This window comes from Apaloderma vittatum, unplaced genomic scaffold (assembly GCF_000703405.1).
Source record: "Apaloderma vittatum isolate BGI_N311 unplaced genomic scaffold, ASM70340v1 scaffold32060, whole genome shotgun sequence".
Taxonomy (NCBI): domain Eukaryota; kingdom Metazoa; phylum Chordata; class Aves; order Trogoniformes; family Trogonidae; genus Apaloderma; species Apaloderma vittatum.
In genome coordinates, this window is record NW_009696805.1 from 23,015 (window position 1) to 43,092 (window position 20,078).

Below are 20,078 nucleotides of genomic sequence, written 5' to 3' on the forward strand. Positions count from 1 at the left end.
TTATACTTTATTAATGTAACGTGCCCTTTTGTGCTCTTACTTCTTAATGAGATGTAAACATGTACTAGGCACAAGCATGACCTTGTGTGCTGGTGGTCTGAAGACCTTTTATCCCCTACTCCCTTACTACACCTACTCCTATTTATCATGGCAACTATTCTTTTTTTTTCAGTCTAATTTGCCTGCCCTAGAAAGTAAGATTTTATTATTATTATTTAAAGTGAAAGGCTTTACTTAAGGGATTTAAAAAGAAAAAATCTAGCAAATTTATTTTCCAGTAACATCTTAACAAATCTTTAGAAAGATGCCAGTATTTCTTCAAACATTTGCAAACGTCACTAGGGGTTTTTTTAACTTTTCTTACAATCTTTAAAAGGAATCTGTTCTAATGGATGTTCAAAAAATCATCAGAGATAGGAAATAAGGCTAACTCCTAACAATTACTATTTCTTTTTGGTCTATTATAACACACAATTAAATCTAGAAAATTACAGATGTGACTCATTAGCTCTGAGGTGTGTAACTGCCAGGCAAGCAGCCATGACAAATCCAAAAGTGTTTAAATCTCTTGGTGTTAAAAATAGGCATAGTAAAGATGTCACTAAATTTAAAATCCGTTGTAAAACACTCCCATTACTTGTGAGATGGTTAGTAAATGGTCTTACAAAGTGAGTACCTAATATATGGAGGCCTAAAGCCGAGTTGTTTTGAGTGTGCAGCATGCGTTGTCAAGAGACAGTGTTTCCTGGAAGTTACATTACTGTTTTTCTTTCTAGGGGGATGCCAAGAGTCTTGTAGCCTCTGAGAATGTGAGCACTGGCCAAAAGTTGGACTTTTCAGATACGATGGTACAGCAGAAGCTGGATGAAATAAAGGATCAAATCAAGCGGGAAATAAGGAAGGAACTTAAAATCAAGGAGGGAGCAGAGAACCTCAGGAAGGTCACAACAGATAAAAAGAACTTGGCATATGTGGACAACATGTTGAAAAAATCAAATAAGAAGTTAGAAGACTTGCATCATAAGTTACAGGAGTTAAATGCACACATTGTTGTAACGGATCCAGAAGATGTTGCAGGTACTATATGTTTTTGTGAAATTTTTTTTTTTCTATTAGTTTAGATAAGCTGTATCCCATTTCAACTGAAAAAATTGCTTGAGGAATGAACGAATCTGTAGTTGGTGAGTGTGTTGCTTCCGTATTTGTTTTGATTCACAAGTAAGTGTCCAGTCCCTTTGGGTTTTAAATTGTTTTCTGGGAAGCACTGTCTTTCACAGACTATTTGATGATGCTCTAAAAGCTAACAGTGTGTATGAGTTCTTCACTTTCAGCTATTTCTATATTAAAATATATTCTCAAATGCTGTAATATTTCCTAATATTAAAGCAAAATTCAGTAGATTTTGCACACATTTTATCCAAGTTACGTTGTAGGCACTTTTATTCTAGGGGGGAAAAATCTACAACATTTAAACTTAGAAGTTTTGTGGGTTTGGTTTTTTTAAAACTTAAATCTAAATTTTAGAAACTTTCTCTCTTACACTGTTTATCTAACTAACTTACCAGACATTTCTTCGGGTAGCAATAGTTTGTTAAAGTCTTGAGGCTTTCCCACAATGAAGCTACTATTTTAAAGACAATTTGAAATTATTTTCACAGAATGATTATAATTAATGGTTTTAATTAGTATTTTCTGTGGCATGGCAGTGAGTCAATACTAATTTTGAATGTAATTTTTTAAAAATACCAGGCCTGGTATTTTAATATGGAATGTTGTGAAAGTAAACAGTCTGTGTTCAGCTTTGTGGAATGACTTGGGAGATATTGCCAGCCTGATGATTTCACATTGCACAGACACTTCTTGACAAAAAGTTGATAAATGTGCACAAGCCATCAAAGGTGTTTGCGAAGCGAATGCCAAGTCTTGAAAAGATTGAGCAGTAGAATAAAAAAACCACATCATCTTTGTGAGGAAAGCTTGGTTGAAGTCAGAGTTTAAGAAAATACTGGCAGGTGTTGTCAGCAATTCATACTATCTGGCCCTGGCAATGCTGCAACAGTCCGGGGGGGGCTGCACAGTATTCTCTATATTCTCTGTGGATTTTGCTTTTGATCTTTGTGAGATACAAGGAGTGGAGGGGGTGGGGCAGCTGGAACTGGCAGGGCAAAGTAGTTGCTGCAGCATGGAATGGGAGTGAATACAACCATGTATGATTCATAGATAGCCATTGGGTTAAATTTTAGCAGGCACAAACCATTCTGTTCCATATCAGCTAAAGTTTATGAAAATCCGCTCCAGTGTTGACAGTAGTGTGGTTTTTAAAGGAACAGGAAGAGTGGAATAGAAGGAAAATTGTATATGAACTGTGTGTAGACCAAATATAAAAATCTGTGCAGGCATTAATTTGTGAAGTTCATCTAGTAGCAAAACTTGAAAAGTGCATGAGCACAAAATGCTCTTGTTGGAATGCCTGCTCCATCACAGTGAGTTAATGAGCAATATTGTCCTTGTGCATGAGTCAGAAAATGCCATGGACCCTAAGAAAGCATTTACTAGTTCTAAAGAGATTATTTGATTACAAAGATCTAAATAATGTTGTTCAGATCCTTAGTGCACTTCCGAAAAGACCAGCAGTGCCCGTTGCATTTGTGAATAACTGTTAGCACTAAGCCAGGCTCCTCTCACCTTGAGTTGCAATACCGGGGATTTCATGAAAGGCTCAAGGGGTAAAAGATCGAGGTTGATAAACTTATGTGCTTCTACTTACTTTTCTGCCTGCTCTTGATATGTGCTAAACTTTTTAGTACTGTGTTTTTAACTTTCATTCTGTTCAAAGTGTTATTGGTAGGTAGCTTTTACGGTCTTAATTATGGAAATATGCAAGAAAAAATTTACTAATTCTGAGGTCTTTATATTCTCTGTAGTGTCACATCAGGTATTCCTCTGTAAGACCAATTTTAATAGAGTATTTTACATAACCATCTGAGAACAGAAAAGTAGTCTTTAGAGATCTATAACCTTCCAAAATCAAAATGCTTCATTTTTTTTATACTGATTGACTTTTAATTTAATTGCCTATCCCCTTCTTCATCCCTGGTCACTAATTCATGGAGGGGACGCACTATCAGTAAACATTCTGTCTGTCTGAGGCTAATAGGTTCAACTAGGTGATACTCTGATTTTTAATACTGGAGTCTTAGATTTGACTTAAGACATTGATGAGCCCGGCCTTTACAAAATAAGTTTGATGATATAAAACTTACAACATTCCAACTGTGTCAATGCTTGTTTGTGTGTGTGTGTATATATATATGTGTATATATATATGGATAATATTCAGCAAATGCATAGACACATAGCCCTAAAGATTACTGCCACCTGGAAGAAGATACCTTGTGGGCAGGTCACAAGTATCTTAGTTTGGCAATCCTTGCTTTTGCCAGGGGTCGACAGTAAATTTAATGACCATTTATCATGGATATGGGAGTCCCACAACTAAGTGCGTTGTTTCCAGAGGTTAGCTTTGGTTTGAGTTACAGCTTTTCACTTTAGCTCGTGTTTGATCATCTTCTAATCAGTTAGTGACAAATGATTAAAAGAGAGAAGCACATATATAGGAATTTTTTAGACTGTACAGAGCATGAATGCTGAAAATAAGGTAAAAAAGGAATTCAAGAGCTGTGGGAGTCAAAGTCTGTTTTCTCTCTTTATCCTTTAGTATTTGTCAGGGGTGGCCCTATGGTTTGGGTTTTTTCTATTTTCTAGGGTATATGGTGTAGGTTTTTGCAGGTTCTAAGTTGCAAAGGCAGGACTGAGACCTATTGAGAAGTAACACTGGGAGGATCATTGCCTACAAGATGATGATCCCTTTGACCTGTCAGGCCTGAACTCTGAAGACTTTTGGACTGTTCCTGATGACTGGTTGAAAGGTCATTGTGGTAGCCTGGAAAAGTCATTTAATCTTTCCTTGTTCCTGTATCTAAAAAGCGGGTGTGAACATATATTTTTAAAGTGCTCCAGACTTAAAACTGAACAGTGCTGTGCAAGCTATTTTGACTCTTGCGTATGGTCTCAAGCAGTAACTTAAATTACTTTTTTTTAATGAACCACTGATCAGTATTGTAAGTTCTTTGTTATCAGCACAGTATAATTAATACAAATTAAACCCATAAAATGTCATGTTAATGAACCTACTGTAGAAAAAATGTGTTTTAATAACAATCCATTTCAAGAAAGTTAAGATTTTTGATGGTAGTGTGCCTAGAGCTGAAAGCTTTCCCTGTCCTAATGCCATAGGAGTTTTTCAGAACTATTTGAAGAATTGGTAGTAAACCTTAATCAAATAATGCAGTTTTTGAAAAAGCTGTATTACTGAATGTGAAGGTAGATTTGGCAGCAGATATATGATTCAGAAACAATTTTCAACATTACCTGGGTTTACTTTCCATTATGGGGTTGCCGGTGAATCTAGATTTGTTTCGGAAGCAGGACTTTGTAGCTAGGCTTGCCCTTATCATGCAGTGTATTAGTCATATTGGGACATGAGGCTTTAAAATTTGTGAGTTAGTACTTAAAAGCGAAGCAGAATGCAGTAATACAAACGAGTAGGACGAGCCTGGTGACCATTACTGCTGAAAATCAGATTTATTTTAATGTGTAAATTGGGGTCATTGCTTCTTAGAGATGAAGAAATTTTGTATCTTGAAAACATAATTCTACACTATAGCACAGATTAAATTGATGGATTTTTTCATGTGTCTAAAAAGTAGCAGTAGAGGTTGTGGTTTTTAATATGATTCAGTGAGGTATAAGATGAAATAGCTTACCTACAGCAAATCACTGATTTAATTAGGCACATAGTTGATATGTAGGATATTTATAAATTGGGAAATTAATCTCTTCCATAGAGTTGAAGTAAGGGTGGATAGGGAGGAGAGATGATAGAAAAACCTTTGAGGGAATTGAGGAGACAAGATAAAAACATGGACAACATGAAATCTAAAAGGCAAGTTCATGCTTCTTTTTCGATTCTCTTAAAGCTATTCACTTTACATCAAATTTGGTTGCAGAGGTCCCAAAGAATATAATTTTATTTTAAAATATGACTAGCTGACAGAAGAGTGAGAAAGGATGTTTTGGGGTTTCTTTGTCCAAATGAATCGCTACGTTAACGTCAGACACAAAGTGTCTGTATAAGACGAGTTATTGGAAACTGGTAGCCACTAAATTGGTAGAGGTAGTGGCTTTTTAGACAGCAGACTCCACTGCAAGGCTCATATTGATAGGTATTTCATGGGAACTTTGGGGAACTTTAGGGCAGAATAAGATTATTTAAGCAATTTGAAACAATCTCCTGTCAGTTGTTTCGTAATTAAAATTAGTCATTACTGGATTGAAATTTGATTGAACTTCCTAAGTTTCCAAGAGGCCAGTGCTGGATGTTCTTTGAATGCAGAATGTCCACTGCTGCCTTGGACTTACCGATGGCTTAGCTGAAGTGCTGATGCAACCATGTGACTCCCTAAGAAAAACCTGATGATGCCTCTTTCTTCCCCGCTCCAGCAGTGCTTAAACATGCATCACAGGTATTTCTGTTGGGCGTGACACTGATGAGGCTAACTGCAATTAAATATCCTCAAATAAGATTAAAATTAACTATTTACCAAAGGGCACTTGATGCTAATTGAGTAGCTTAGCAGCCTGCTGCAGTACCATCTGGGAACTCAAATTCAGAGAGTTACGTGGAATCCTAGATTTCACACCGAACTTATTGAAGAGATAGCATACCTGGCATCTGGGGAAGAGTCCTCAAAGGAATGAGCAGCAGTGTCAGAAGAGTGAAATTATGTCAGTACCCTTGATACATAGAATTTAGACAGAAATGCTGGTAAAAGGCAATTTAGAAGCAAGAAGGGGTTTTTTTTGCCAGTGAGCACTTTGCAAAGACTCAAACTGAAAAGGTTTTGAAAAGAGCAAACTTCATGGTTAAGCTAAACGTTTTGGACTGAAAACTGTCATCGTCCTGATGCAGTCCAGACATGTAAAAAAAAAAAAAAATCAGTTAAACCATCATTATTAACGTAAGTCTTCCACTTTCATGAAAGCAGGATATTGTAGGTGTTGCGAAAGCAGTACTGCAGCTCTTCCAGTAGCCTGGATGTGTGCTAAAAAGCTGCACAAAACTCATAAATGTTACACAACAACATTCATAGTTGTTCAGCAAAAATAACATGCTAGTTACTTGAAATGAAGTCAAGTTCACTTGAAATACATGTTACTTCACTTGATATTCATTGTCAAGAGGAAAATGCCTTGGGGCACTGCTCCATAACCCAGCAAAGCTCTTGCTGTCCGATGCAAATTTGGACTTGAGTGCATCCAAAATGGCAAGTCTTGTACTGCCCTTACTGATTAACAGATCTGGCAAACTGGATAATATCTCTTATTTTCCCCAATCTTACTACTTACCTACCTGAGTGAGATGTCAACTTAGTAGGAGTATTTAATTCTTGTTTAGGTTTAACTATATACACAAATCCCATTGGTTGCAATTATCTGGATGAATTTATTAGTTATTTGTAGTATGAAGATGACTAAAATTCTCCAAAGCATCATCACAAATAGGTGAGAGAAAACTAGCCATACTGAAGTGATTACAGCCTCAGTAAACATTAAGAAGAGAGACGGAAACAGCTAATACAGATGTCGCTTGAAGGGCTGCTGCTAAGATTGTCAGTGCTTTCCATTATGGGACTAGTTTCTCTGGCTGTTTTAAAACTTTAATCTGAATTCTTCTATAAGAAGCTACCTCAGGCTGCTTACTGAATTGTAATGCGCTCGGTGGGGAGAAGTAATTTCTGAAAGGATATTGGTAAACATTTTATTCTTTAAAAAAAATATAATCTTTGTTAAGAAACCGTATTGTTCCATGTTTGGGAGTTTAGTGAGCAGCTATTATGCTTGAAGGCAAAAGCTTTCTTCTTCCTGGCAGTTAGTCTATTCTGCAGAAAAGTTTCCTTTGCTGCTGTTTTTTAACAAAGCGTATAGCAGAACTATTTAAACTGTATGTTAGAGGGTAGTTTAAGTCCACAAGTGCAACCCACCTCGTGAGTTGACCTAGGTAAGTGATGTGGTTACACCTTCAACAGTGCAGACACACAAAGGGAGATAATAACAGCTGCCTGGGCAACTTGAACCGTAGTATCTCTAATTAGTCCTTGACTTGCAACGTGACTGTTGTTTTAATGAAAAGGAAGACTGCTTGTGTACATCTTTAAAACCTGTGAAAACAGACTTGAGGAGCCCCACGGTCTTGCCAGGGATCATCAGAGGGCTGGGATTTTTAAGTGGTAGAGGCCTGCATCAGAAACATAAAGTTGGTAAACACTCATTTATATGATTAATCTACTTTACAAGGAGACTCGATGCGTGGCTTTCAGGTTTCACGTTTGCTCTAATTTTGTATAGATTATGAGGTGAGAATTAGTTGAATGTGGAGACATAAGTGAGAGGAAAGCATGTTGTTGTTTTATTAATAACAGATTTAAGGTAAAGCTATTCAAGTACAGTTTCAAAGAGAAACCAAGCCAAACCATTGAGGAGATGGTGAGCGACAAAACAGATGAGGAATAATACAGATTTTGTTATTTATTTTAAAAAAAACAAATCTCTTTTCTGTACTACCTTTAAGTAGTGAAGATGCCATAAGAGTCTTCAAGTGGCTTGAAGTGAAGAGTGAATTAGCAGCAGAGGAACTTAAGACTTCTCCTGACAGGAAATCTGTATGTAGCCTCAGCAAAGATTGCTATTTAGGAGGAAATTACACAGCAAACTTGAAAGTAAAATGCATTAAATCTCCCAGACTAGTTATCAGAAGCTTCTGCAGAAGAAATATGAAATGGCAGATAAGACATCTCCTCCTCATGACACCTCATAATTAATAATTTCTAAGTTAATAGTGCAATGCCTGTGTTTTTTAATAATTGAGGATTTCAGAAACTTGAGCCATCATCCTAGTTTTAGTTAAAGGAAAATCAATTAAAATTGGCAAAAAATATGGTATCGGGTAAATATATCTTCCAGGTGACTCACTAATGTCATTTCACCATAGAGAAGATATTCTCTCAGTTGTTAGGGCAGAAGAAATCAACATCAAAAAAACCTCATTACAGTGGACATCATTTATCCTGTTTTACAGAAAGTTTGCAAGAGAAGCCACTGGGACTGTTGGGGAAGATAATTACCTAAAAGGACAGTCCTGCTGGAAATAGTTAAGGACTAGGAAATAGTCCCATGGTTACTTAATTTCAGTTTGCTAACAGTTCATGTTGCAGAAGCTGGACCAGTGATTAATAGACTTTTCTGGAGGAAGATAGGAAAGTTAAGGATTTTGACGGTATAATTTGATTGATAAAACTAACTTGCATTCCATTAAATTAATCTAGCAAGATGGTTATCTAAACAGAGTCATATTGTCAAACTAAAAGGCCTTATCCTTCCCACAGATCAGAGTTGTTCAATAACCTGTCTGCCTGAATATCACATTATCCCAGGATTCTGTTGATTCCAGAGCAAAAGTTGCTCAGCTTTACAGCAAAGGAAAAGGCTTCACTTTGACATAAAACGTGCCTGCAGCGTTCGTACTAGAACTGATGCGGATTTGCTTAATATCTATATTTAGCCCATGCTCATTAGTATTGTCCAAGTTCATTTGTTTTTAAAACACTTTGATTTAAAATCAGCAGTGTAAGAAAGCTTAATGGAAAACTGCATTTTGAATTGACTCAAGACATTCCAGAAGAAATAAATCTTCTTTGAAACAAAAACAGATCTAGCAGCAAACCTGCCTATTTTACCTGCTCCCGGAAGTGATTCATGTGAATTAGGACGTGTGTAGGAGTCACTGGGCTTTCGTGAGGCTTTTCACGTTAAGGCGCATTTGCAGTGCTCTTGCAAAGTAGCTCTGGACAGGAGAGTCAGCCTTAGGTATAATGTTCAAGCTTAGTTTAATCTGTAATGTAATAGAACAGAGTTTAGGGTCATCATTTGGGGAGAGGGGTTTGGGGTTTGTGGGTTTGGGGTTTTTTTTCTTCTTTTATTTTTTTTCTGCACGCATTACATCTTACCTTTAATTCTCAGATTGTCCTAGGACTCCTGATACTCCAAATAGCGATCCTCGTTTTTCTACTAACAACAGACTGATGGCCTTAAAGAAGCAATTGGATATAGAACTGAAGGTAAAACAGGGAGCAGAAAATATGATACAGATGTACTCTAATGGCTCTTCAAAGGTAAGGATTTGAAATGCTTTAAGAACATTAAACAACTGGATTTTCATATTGCTGTGGTGTGAATGTACAGTGTATAAACAGTGTGCACCTTCAGTATTTTTAGTGTGGAGTGTATCTTTGTTAAATAGCTATGTCAAATCTGCTACAAATTACTATACTGGTTTTTTGTTGTGGTTTGATACCCACATGCAATTCCATTTGTTCACATGCAGTTCAACCTAAATAGCAAATCCGGCTTACTAAATTTAGTACATCTAGTAATCTTTGATTATGTGGAAATCACTTAGCAGCAAAGTTTGATATGACACTGACTGGTATCTGGTGCTTTTCCTGGCTCTCCCCCAAAAAATAAAATCTATTAGTTTAAAGTTGTAACATGCGTGATAATTACACAAAAGGCAGCATTGCCAGTTGTGCTTCTGAAATGGTCATCTAGTTGTAGGTGACCATAAAAAGATTTGTACTAAATATTTGTTTTAATAAGATATGTATAGTATTCTGATAGAGCTGTTATAATCTGCATTAGTACACGTACACAAAAAATACACATGAAAATCCATTTATTTATATTTTTACCAAAAAATTTACAAAAATGTTCTAGAGGTAGCATCTGATAGCATCAAACTGAAATTAAAAATAAAGCCACACTTATTTCTAGATCTGAATTTTAAACACGTGCTCACTCATGCTTGCTCTCTCTTGATAGCACCAGAAGTTCTCCAAAGAGGCAGGGGGAAGTGTTTGCTAACCCCGAAGTGGTTTTGACTTATTACATAGTCCTAGCTATGTAATAAAATTCATCATACACTTATAATCCCTTAACTCAAGTGAAGGATGAACCAAACCTTTTAAATGAAGAAAATAAAAACCAACAACCAAAAGTTAACAAAACAAACCACACCCCGCCCACATTTTTATAAGGTAGTCCTAGTTCTCAAATGAGAAAAAAGGGAGGGGGGAATCCTCTACTTACCTGCCCCTTCACCCTTCATTAGTTACTCATTACCTGTTGTTTCCATTTACTTTCACTAAATCATTAAGGAGATGAATTTCCAAACTAAGGGGAAACACGAGTATAGATCTAACAAATACTATTTAGTAGCTTCCTTAGATGGTTCTGTGTCCAGACAATAGTAAACAATATTGAAATGTTTTAAGTTTCTAACTGACTGAGCCAACATCTAGCTAAGTTAGTCAACTTTTTAATAACAGGTGTTTGATTTGAAGAGTAGACATCTGCTTATACTTGTTGCTACCCAGAAAGTGTTGGAAAGGAACTTCATGTGGCTCAGTGCATTTTTGCTTGGCACTGCTGGAGAGGCAGATCACTTTATATCTGCCTGCTGTATGACTTCACTGTGAAAAAACAACAGCAAATGCTGCTGAGTCCCAGAAAAACGAGTTTAGACTGGAGGGACTGTTGGTGCCATCAAGCTCATTGTGTCCCAGCAGCCCTTCTGTACTTTGATAGCTTTATCTGAAAGTGACCTGTAACCTCCCAGCCTGGGACAGATGGAAGAAATATCTGGAGTGCACCTTATGACTAAGGGCCTGGGAATGCTGTCCATGCACCACAGTCCCTCGGCTCCTGGCAACTCTGGAGTCTGCATCCTCCTCTGGGGCTGTGTACTTAACATCAGGTACACTTAAAAATAATAATCAGCTGACCCAAATGGATCAAAAGGCATACATGAATTATGTTCCTAATAAACCCTCAGCAAATAACCTTGTAACAGCCTGAAAAAAATGTAACTAAACACTCGGGCTGTAATATTAGACATTGGAGGCAGGCTTTGATCAGACTAGGTGGAAAGGATAAATTCTGGCTTACTTTGTGATCGAGGCGTGTAATTAAAATTTGTTATTGAATCTTGTATTTGCAATTGGTAAATGCTTAAATCAGCCTACCAGATTGGGTGTATAAAGTAAGTGGGCTGGGGAGAGCAAGCTGGAAAACACAGAAGTATTGCCAGCTGCTTCAGCAAACAGGATGGAAATGGTGCGTATTCATTCTTGCATTTCTTAATACTCAGTAGTGACTTAATTTGGCAGGTTTAAACTGTAGGTTTGAGCGTGGTTGTTACATTTTAAAAAGCAAAGCTTAAAACATCTCTTAAGTGACTGGATAAAGTGGACAAAAGGAGTTTAAAATTCCCGGTTTGAATCTAACCCTGGTAATGTAGTACTTCTTTATGGTTGCAGGGCCCTTTTTAAAACATTTTAAACTCTTTTGTGACCTTTATTCAAGTGTACTGTATGATCTAATTTCAGAGCTGTTTTATTATTTTCAGACTTAAATTTAGTGGAGGGAGGTTGTAGTCTGTTTCTTAAAAATGAAAAAGCAGTCTGTTAATAAACCCATCATCTCATGGGAAGGTTTTCCCTGTGTACTTACTCTATTGCTTCAGTAACATTCAGCTCAGCCTGTTCAGATTTAAGTGTTTCTGAGATATTGATCATCTTTCCTTGGACTTGTGTGGATTCTCTGAGATTCCACGACAGCTTTGCAGATCAGTTTTACAGGCACTGTCAGTTCTTCTGTACTCAGGAGATGCCTTGAAATACTTTGTATTCAGCCTCCAGCACTAAAAGAGCTGCCGAGTATAACACATCCATTTTGATTCTGAAGATGGGATTTTCTGTCTCTTGAAAACAGAAGGATATCTCTATAATCCTGAAGTACCTCAAGTCTACACATCGAAGGGCTGGTATTGCCCCTGAGCAACTAGATCTGTTGCAGTAAGGGGATATGAAGGACAATCAAGAGCAGCAAGATCAAAAATAAGATAAAAGTGAAGATACAAAGAAACGCTAGCAGTGTATTTATACATCAGAATGATGCATGGATAAGGTTTAATACAGGATTCTAGAGTTGCTTGTAATCTGTTACTTAGATCCCAGACTCTGCTGTAGACAGTGGTTATTTCAAAAGTTGACGTTTGTATTTGCATTTACTTAGGAAATTCAGTGTACTCGTTAAATAATTGGATATCTGACATGGAATATTAAAATATTAAAAATAGTACTGTCTCTTGAAAATATTGTTTAATACTAAAACTTAAAATCAAGGGTTCTGGGACTATGGTGTGCAGAGGGGGCATAATTTCTCCCCATGCAGTCAAAGCCTTTTTATGTTGTAGAACATGGGACAGCATTAAAATATCTGAGTAATACATTAGGCACAAGGTCATAGAGTAGCTCTGTACAGGTGAATTTCTCTCTTCTAAGCATACTGAGTTTTCTCACAGTGTACTTCGTGGTGGCAATATTTTTAGCTCTGGGTATGTATGCTACATGGCTGTTCTTTGTCTTGGCTATGCTAAGGGGAAGAATTGAATTCCTTTAACTTCTTAAATAATTGATAATTTCATTATAAAATTAAAAACGTAAGTATAAACCATGTCCAAGGAAAAGTAACTTATTAATGAGGTTATAGAGAGGCTACAAAACGAGTTAACCAAAATACCCTTTGGGCTATAACAAGTGTGATACTCATCTGCACTGATACTCTTAATTACTGTGATTGATTGGTACTGCACAGACAGGACAAAAAGACTGCCTTAAATTTTCTTACACTGCAAGTCAGATCACCTCTAAATTAATCTGCTAATTTCCAGAATATACAGAGCAAGCAGTGCAGCAGCTGTAGAGCTGTACCCATGTATGGTTCTGCATCCAAGAACAATTTGATAATCCGTTGTAAGTCAGATCTCCAGTAGGTGGAGGTCAAAAACTGATGTACCTGCGAAATGTGTGGATGGCACTTGTCACAGTGAAATGGTGTCAACAATGGGTTTGAAAGTTCTTCTTCAGAAATGTTCTCTTCTAAACTGCTCGTTGTGTTACTGCTTTTGAAAAAAAAAAAAAATTGGCTAAGCATAGTTTATTTAGATGAAAAGTACCATACTTTAAGTTGCTGATGTAGTAGTTAATGAAGTCTTATATATTATGTATTTATTAATGCAAAAAATCTTGTTTTGATTTGCTCAGAAAATGTACAGCAGACTTATTTATAATGTGCTATGTAAGCTAACTTCATATTTCTAATTTGGAGATAGAAAATCAGCTCAAGTGAATTAGTACAATGGTGTACATGGATTTAGTCTAGCAGATTTGTCTATTAGAATTCTCATCATACAGTAAATTTGAGTCATTCTGCATAGGGTGAAGGTATTTCATACTTACTATCTTGTCCTTCCTTTAGTATCACCTTACGTTAGCGTACATGTACAATGTTGCTAGATTATGCCTTCTTTATTCAGCTTTAAACAGATACCATTTCCATGGCAGTGGCTTATAGTCTTTAATCAATCAGAATATGCCTCTGGGCTAATTTACTTTCCACTAGTATCTTAATATGGTTAGCTGAATTGGGCTGAACTACATAGATTCAGTTCTTGTTCTTAAAGTGTGTGGGGTTTGAAGCTTTCAATGTGTTTTGTTCCATGAAAGGTTGACAGTTTTAACTTATTTGTTTGGTTTTTTTAACAGGATCGAAAACTTCTTGCCACAGCTCAGCAGATGCTCCAGGACAGCAAGACAAAAATAGAAGTTATAAGGATGCAGATTCTTCAGGCAGTCCAGACCAATGAATTGGCTTTTGATAATGGTGATGGAGTAGAAAGGAAATAAGAATTATTAATGTCAGGATTTTGTGTAGATATGTACCCATATGCACACAGTTACCATAAATTTCTAGCAGGAACGTTAGACAAAGCTTCATGGACCAAAAATAATTGGAGATGAGGCATACCATTGTGTTTTTTAGGATGCCAAATACATCTGACTCTAAGCAAAATACCTTAAGCTTAATGAAGAGAAATAGACTCTCTCTTCATCATCCTTCATGAATGCTTTCTTTTTTTGTTAACAATAATTAGTAATTTTCTTTAAAGCATATAATTTTTTCACCGTCCTAAAAAATAAAAATGTGACGCAGGTACAAAGCCTGCTTGTCATACTTAAATAGATTGACCTTATTGTTACTAATGGGAGTACAGATGGAGGCAAATTTTAGCTGTCTATAGGTATTTAGGCTAGACTGAATAATAAACAACTATTTAAAAAATAAAAAAATCATTGGTTTTAAAACGACTTGAAATTGTCATGTTGCATCTCAGAGGTAGTTTAAACTTGCATTTCTTTGGAAATCTTTAAATACATACCTAAGTACCCCTGAGCTATAATGACATGAGCACACTGCAAAATTGTGGGCATATTGGTACATCTCTAAGTCTTGAAATTTATTTATATACATTTCTGAGTACTGAAGTTGTATGACGATGCTCATCATCAGGACCTGGATATACCCTAGATAATGAAAAAAACGTGTGTGTTTTGTTTTGTTGTGGGGGGGTTCTTTGTTTTTTACACTTACGACACGGTTTACAGCTTTTTTTAGCACCTCATCTTAGCCCATGGATTATGTATATCATTTGCACGAAAGAAAAAGAAAGGCATTCAAGCTAGAAGGAATTTTGAAATGCCTTTTTGTGTTTCTACTACTCTTAGAGCTTTAAACAGAAGGAGTATATCCAGGAAACTTTCTGATTAGGAAATCTAAACGCTGTAAGAAGTGAACATTGGAATGGTTAACTCAAACCATTTGGGGAGGGCAGCGTTTGGGACCTCTTGCATTCCCTGTGCTGGCAGAAGCCAGATTCCCTGGAATTTCATGTGAACCAGGAGAATTATCAGGAACCGATGAGGAATCTACTTAGCTACAAAGATAAATCCTCAGAGCATGGTTCAGAAATGTGAAAGTCTCAAAACCTGCTTCTTGCCAGCTGAATGACATTTAGGAGATTTGGCTTTTGTGCCTTAACTCCCCGAAGACTTTTTTTTCTCACATCCTGTAGCAGTAGCTCTTCAAGGAGTAGCACCTGTTTGTTGGATTGAGGCCCTGATCAATTATTTCTTCCTTCAAATGCAGATACTTAAAATTTCACTGTTGCTTTTATGACGTACTTAAAGCTTTTATTTGGACCACCAAATATGCATGTCTTTTTTTTTTTTCCCCTTTTCTTTTTTTTCCCCCCTCTGTTGGTATGTGGGAAGGGTTGAATGTTAAAGAAACTGAACATGGGTGGGGTTGTCAGTGAAGATTGTTTGTTTGTATCTCTTTGCAGCAAAACCTGTGATAAGCCCTCTTGAACTCCGAATGGAAGAATTACGGCATCATTTTAGGATAGAGTACGCCGTAGCAGAAGGTGCAAAAAATGTGATGAAATTACTTGGATCTGGGAAAGTTACCGACAGAAAGGCACTTTCAGAAGTAATTTACATCGTTGCAATTTCTGATACTTTATTTTAAATGCTCTTTCAAAAAAAAAAAATGGAAAGATTTCATTTTATTTTTTTTATATTTTAAAAAGGCGCAAGCAAGATTTAATGAGTCAAGCCAGAAGCTGGACCTCTTGAAGTATTCACTGGAACAGAGATTGAGTGAACTTCCTAAAAACCATCCCAAAAGCAGTATTATTATAGAGGAGCTTTCATTGGTCTCTTCACCCACATTAAGTCCTCGTCAAAGTGTAATATCTACTCAAAACCAGTATAGTACACTGTCCAAACCAGCAGCTTTAACAGGTATTATTTTATTTTATTTTATTTTGTGGTTTAAAACATGTCTTTAATGCCAACTTTATTTCTTTCAGCACATATTTCATTGTTGTTCTTTTCCTAGACAAAGGCATTTAGAATTTCCAAGTGTCTATGCACCAAAAAAATGCAGATAAGTTTCTTTTGATTTATTTGTTGACCATTTTATAGTCCTGTTGAAAAAGTGAAGTTCTGGCTTTAACATAGATCATTATGGAACAACATTGCTAGCGTTTACCTAACACCTTTCATTTTTAGATTATCAAGCACTTTAGAAGGTGGGTAAGTACCATTATCCCCTTTTTACAGATGGGGAAACTGAGGTGCAGAAGGGGTAAGTGACTTGCCCTGGTCATAAAACAAGCCAGTAGCAGAGCTGGAGGTAGGCACCCAGCTTTTCTCCCAGTCCCTGACTTACCCACTGGACCAAACTGGTTTCCTAGAAGGTGAGATTTATGCCACCAGAACACACGTCATGTTTCTAAACCAGAGGGGGAGATCCTAACAAAACCTGCATGGAACTATTGAAGCCTCTCTTTATTGGTGTGAATTGTTTTCCTTGCCCTTAAACATGGAGATTGGTTTGTGGTTTGAGGTTGGGTTTTTTTTGGTATAGTTTGGGTTTTTTTAAGAGACAGCCTTCTGTGAGAGAACTGTGTATTAATATATAAATGAAAGACTTAGGAACTTCTCCTAGAAGCAGCTTCTTCACCTGGAGTTTTTGTCGTTCATTGGAAGTAACTGTTTCAAGAGACAAGCCATACTTAACAAAGCTATTAAACATTTGCTTCCCAGTGTTCTTAAAGAAAAGCAAATACTTTTGACTACTTGGGGGTATGTTGTTTATCTAAATTTATTAAATAAGTGTTCATATAACTAGTAAAGATAGGTTTGGTTTTACAATTTGTTTCCTACAATGTTTTACAGGTAGCTATTAAACCAGCTTTTAACAGAATAAGTGTATTGCAGAAATAAACTGAAAATAGCATTTAGTTTTGAAAAATTGTGGGGGTTTATCTTTTTTTTTAAAAAAAAGAGTTTCCTCATCTGAGCTGCAGTAGTAATAAAATGGAGCAAGTCTACTTGCCTTCCATTTTCAGTTCAGAAAGACACGTAGGAAGGGGTAAAAAGCATGAGGACCTCAGCCGAGGGCCCTTGTAAAATTGTGCAGTGGTGAGGGGAGCTGTCTTTCATAATCATATGGAAACTCAAAGGATGGGTGACCGTGGGCAGGAATTACTGTGCCTTGGTTTTAAAACAGCTTTTTTTTTTCTTATTATTCTTCTCCTGTAATACATAATCTTGGGTCAGATAGTGACAAACAGTTCCTCTTTAAATGTGATTTACTGGTGCATATGAACAGTTTCTAACAGGGATTATCAAAACATGCTTGTGAAGTTCTTAATACTTTCACTTTCATATTGGCTGCACAAAGAGCTTTTGTATTGAACTGGATTTAAATGAAGAGCGGCTTTTGTGTTTGCCTCTCACACTTTGTGAAAATAGATCAGTGCTACTGTCATACTTTATAAAGTGCATCAACAGAACTTTCTGATACACTTCCAGTCCTTATACAAGATTGTAGCCTTTCTGCTCTTTAATTTTTTTATTTTTTATTTTGTGAACAGAGTTTGAGAATGAAGTATTCTTTTTTAGCCTTTTACTTGTTTCAGGAACCAATAGCACCTCTTTGTCTTCATAGCCTAATGCTCGGCTGTTGCTTGCAGTTGTTAGTTCCCTATAGGTTTCTTCTCAGACTGGTTTCTGTGGTGTCTGTTCCATTGCTATAACGTTGCCAGACCATTTGTAGGTCAAGTGTGACTTAAGTTTCTGTTACAAAAGAGTCCTTCTATGTTTCAGTCGTTTGCTGTCAAAAGAACACTGCATTTAGGAGCTGCATTTCTAGCTGACAGGGTGATTATAAACCATCTAATTTCACCACTTCCAGTAAGTAAATTTTTTAGTGTTAGTGGTGTCACAGTTTCGCAGATGCTATCTGGTACGGGATGAGGTAAAGCCTACTGCTCTGGTAACCTTCTGTGGTATTCGGAGGTTTCTGTGCTGCTGGAGGAAGCTCTTAAACAGCAGCCTCTCAGTCTCATTTGTTTAAGGAAGTGTTTTGTAGCTTCTTGTCTTAGCTTTTATAAATCCAAATTCAATCAAGTTGGAACAACTCAGTGATTTTTAAATTACATACTAACTCAAATTTTACTTCAGCATGCAGCAAGCAAATGTATCTTGAAGAAATTTGTAGTTTCAATAGTCAGTGTGTTCATTTTAATTACCAAAGTGATGTATCCAGTATTAACTGGTTGTATAAAACTCAGAAAAAAAGATTGTTACAGTCCTGTCTGCAAGATCCATCATTTTAATACAAAACTTAAGATTTCTCATCCTAATATGATGGCTTACAACTTGAAACCAAGTCAGTTAGGTTCGTAAGTGAAGAAAACAAAAATACTGCTGAGACATAGAACAAAATGTTATTTTCGCGAACTGTTTTGATGAGGTTAAGTCCCACATACTTGACTTGTACCCTGTGGGGGTCAGAATGTGAGCTATTGCCATAGATTGATCATTAATCATTCACTTTGTTTACTTAAGAACAGAAATCTTTGATAAATCATTGTCTGTCTTGTTCTAGGTACCCTGGAAGTTAGGCTAATGGGCTGTCAAGATATTTTGGAAAACGTCCCTGGTCGATCAAAAGCCACATCGATTACGCTACCTGGTTGGAGTCCCAATGAAGCCAGATCATCTTTCATTAGCAGAACCACTAAAAGTAAAAGTGGGAGTAGCAGAAACCTTCTGAAAACCGATGACTTGTCCAGTTCAGTATACTTGCTTCTCTTATTTTTACATATATCTATTATTGACACTCTAATGTGTATGCCATGTTCTGTAACTTAAAATACTAAATTGATTCGAAGCTTTAAACTTACTGTTTTTTTCATCTGATAAGTTGTTTTAAAAACAAACAAAAACCCAAAAAACCCACAACCATGCTATTATGCCTGTAAAAACCAATTAAATATGAGATTACATTTTTTAAGGGAAACTTACTGAAGATTTTTTGTTTGTGGAAAATCCTCTTAAAGATTTAAGCTGAGTTTGTGTACTTTGCTTACAGATGAAGTCTGTGCTGTACTGAAGCTGGATAACACTGTCGTTGGTCAGACTAGCTGGAAGCCAATTTCCAATCAGTCATGGGATCAGAAATTTACACTGGAACTAGACAGGGTAAAAATGACAGCTATAGTTGATTCTTTAGATTATTTTAATTTTGCTTTATTACTTTTTTTCCCTGTTGTGATTATGTTCAAAATTCATAATGTGCAAGTATTCCCATCCTTAACAGAATGAGCTCCCTGGGGTTAATCTGTTACGCTGGGCTGGTATTCTAGACATTTTACTTTTTCTGGCCTACAAACTCTGATAATACTTTTTTTCCCCAAGATCTAACAATTAGCATCTTTTTATCCTGTGATAGATGGTGCTTAGATTTTTATTAGGATCACCAACTTGTTATTATTTGTCAGTAAATTCTAATATCAGATAAAGTTCGGGTATTTTAGTAAAGCTATGTCCTAGAATTTCTACAGTGCTTCTGTAAAAGTGCTCTTATGGGAAGCTGATCAGTTCTTCAGGAATAATAAATAAAATCAACAATGGTTCTTTCTTAGAACTCTAAATGTTACTTGGAGGACACAAGTGTCAAAATTATGCTTGATATTTCTTTCTTTACACTTTTTGAAGAAAATTTATGTAAGTTTAATCAAGCATTTGGTATTTAGATACCTGATAGTCATGATATTTTAAGGTACAAGTGTTGTTTTTTCCCTCAGCATTTAAATAAAATAGACTGAAAATTAAACTGCGTTTTAGTATCTTAAATGTCATCTTCAGTGTATATTTAAAACCAACAAGAAAAAAAAAAAGCCACCTTCCTGTTTTGTTTTCTCTCTGTCGAGCCCCACCCCTCTGAGCCCCAACCCGGTTTCCTTCCATCTGGGAAGGATGAGGGTTTAGACCTGCAGGTAGAGAAATTCAGTTTCCAGTTAGTGCAGAACAAAACCAGCAGCTGCGGAATCCTTGATTATTCTCATATTAAGACCAGAACTAGTCAAAGTAGCTGCTACTACCAGCCAGTGTGTCATGTTCACTGGGAGAACTCAGTATTAGATGCTC

At 36.5% G+C, this 20,078-nt stretch overlaps 1 protein-coding gene across 1 annotated transcript in view; it reads left to right on the forward strand.

Moving 5' to 3' along the window:
• The first annotated feature begins 782 nt into the window (after positions 1-782).
• Positions 783-20,078, forward strand: part of PKN2 (protein kinase N2) — a 29,704-nt gene continuing 10,408 nt past the window's right edge. Inside the window, exons 1-7 of the mRNA XM_009876327.1 lie at positions 783-1,077; positions 9,139-9,290; positions 13,782-13,899; positions 15,419-15,564; positions 15,665-15,878; positions 18,535-18,720; positions 19,021-19,130. Coding sequence (XP_009874629.1) covers positions 846-1,077; positions 9,139-9,290; positions 13,782-13,899; positions 15,419-15,564; positions 15,665-15,878; positions 18,535-18,720; positions 19,021-19,130 — 1,158 coding nt within the window. The 5' untranslated portion in view covers positions 783-845. The remainder of the gene's footprint in view (positions 1,078-9,138; positions 9,291-13,781; positions 13,900-15,418; positions 15,565-15,664; positions 15,879-18,534; positions 18,721-19,020; positions 19,131-20,078) is intronic.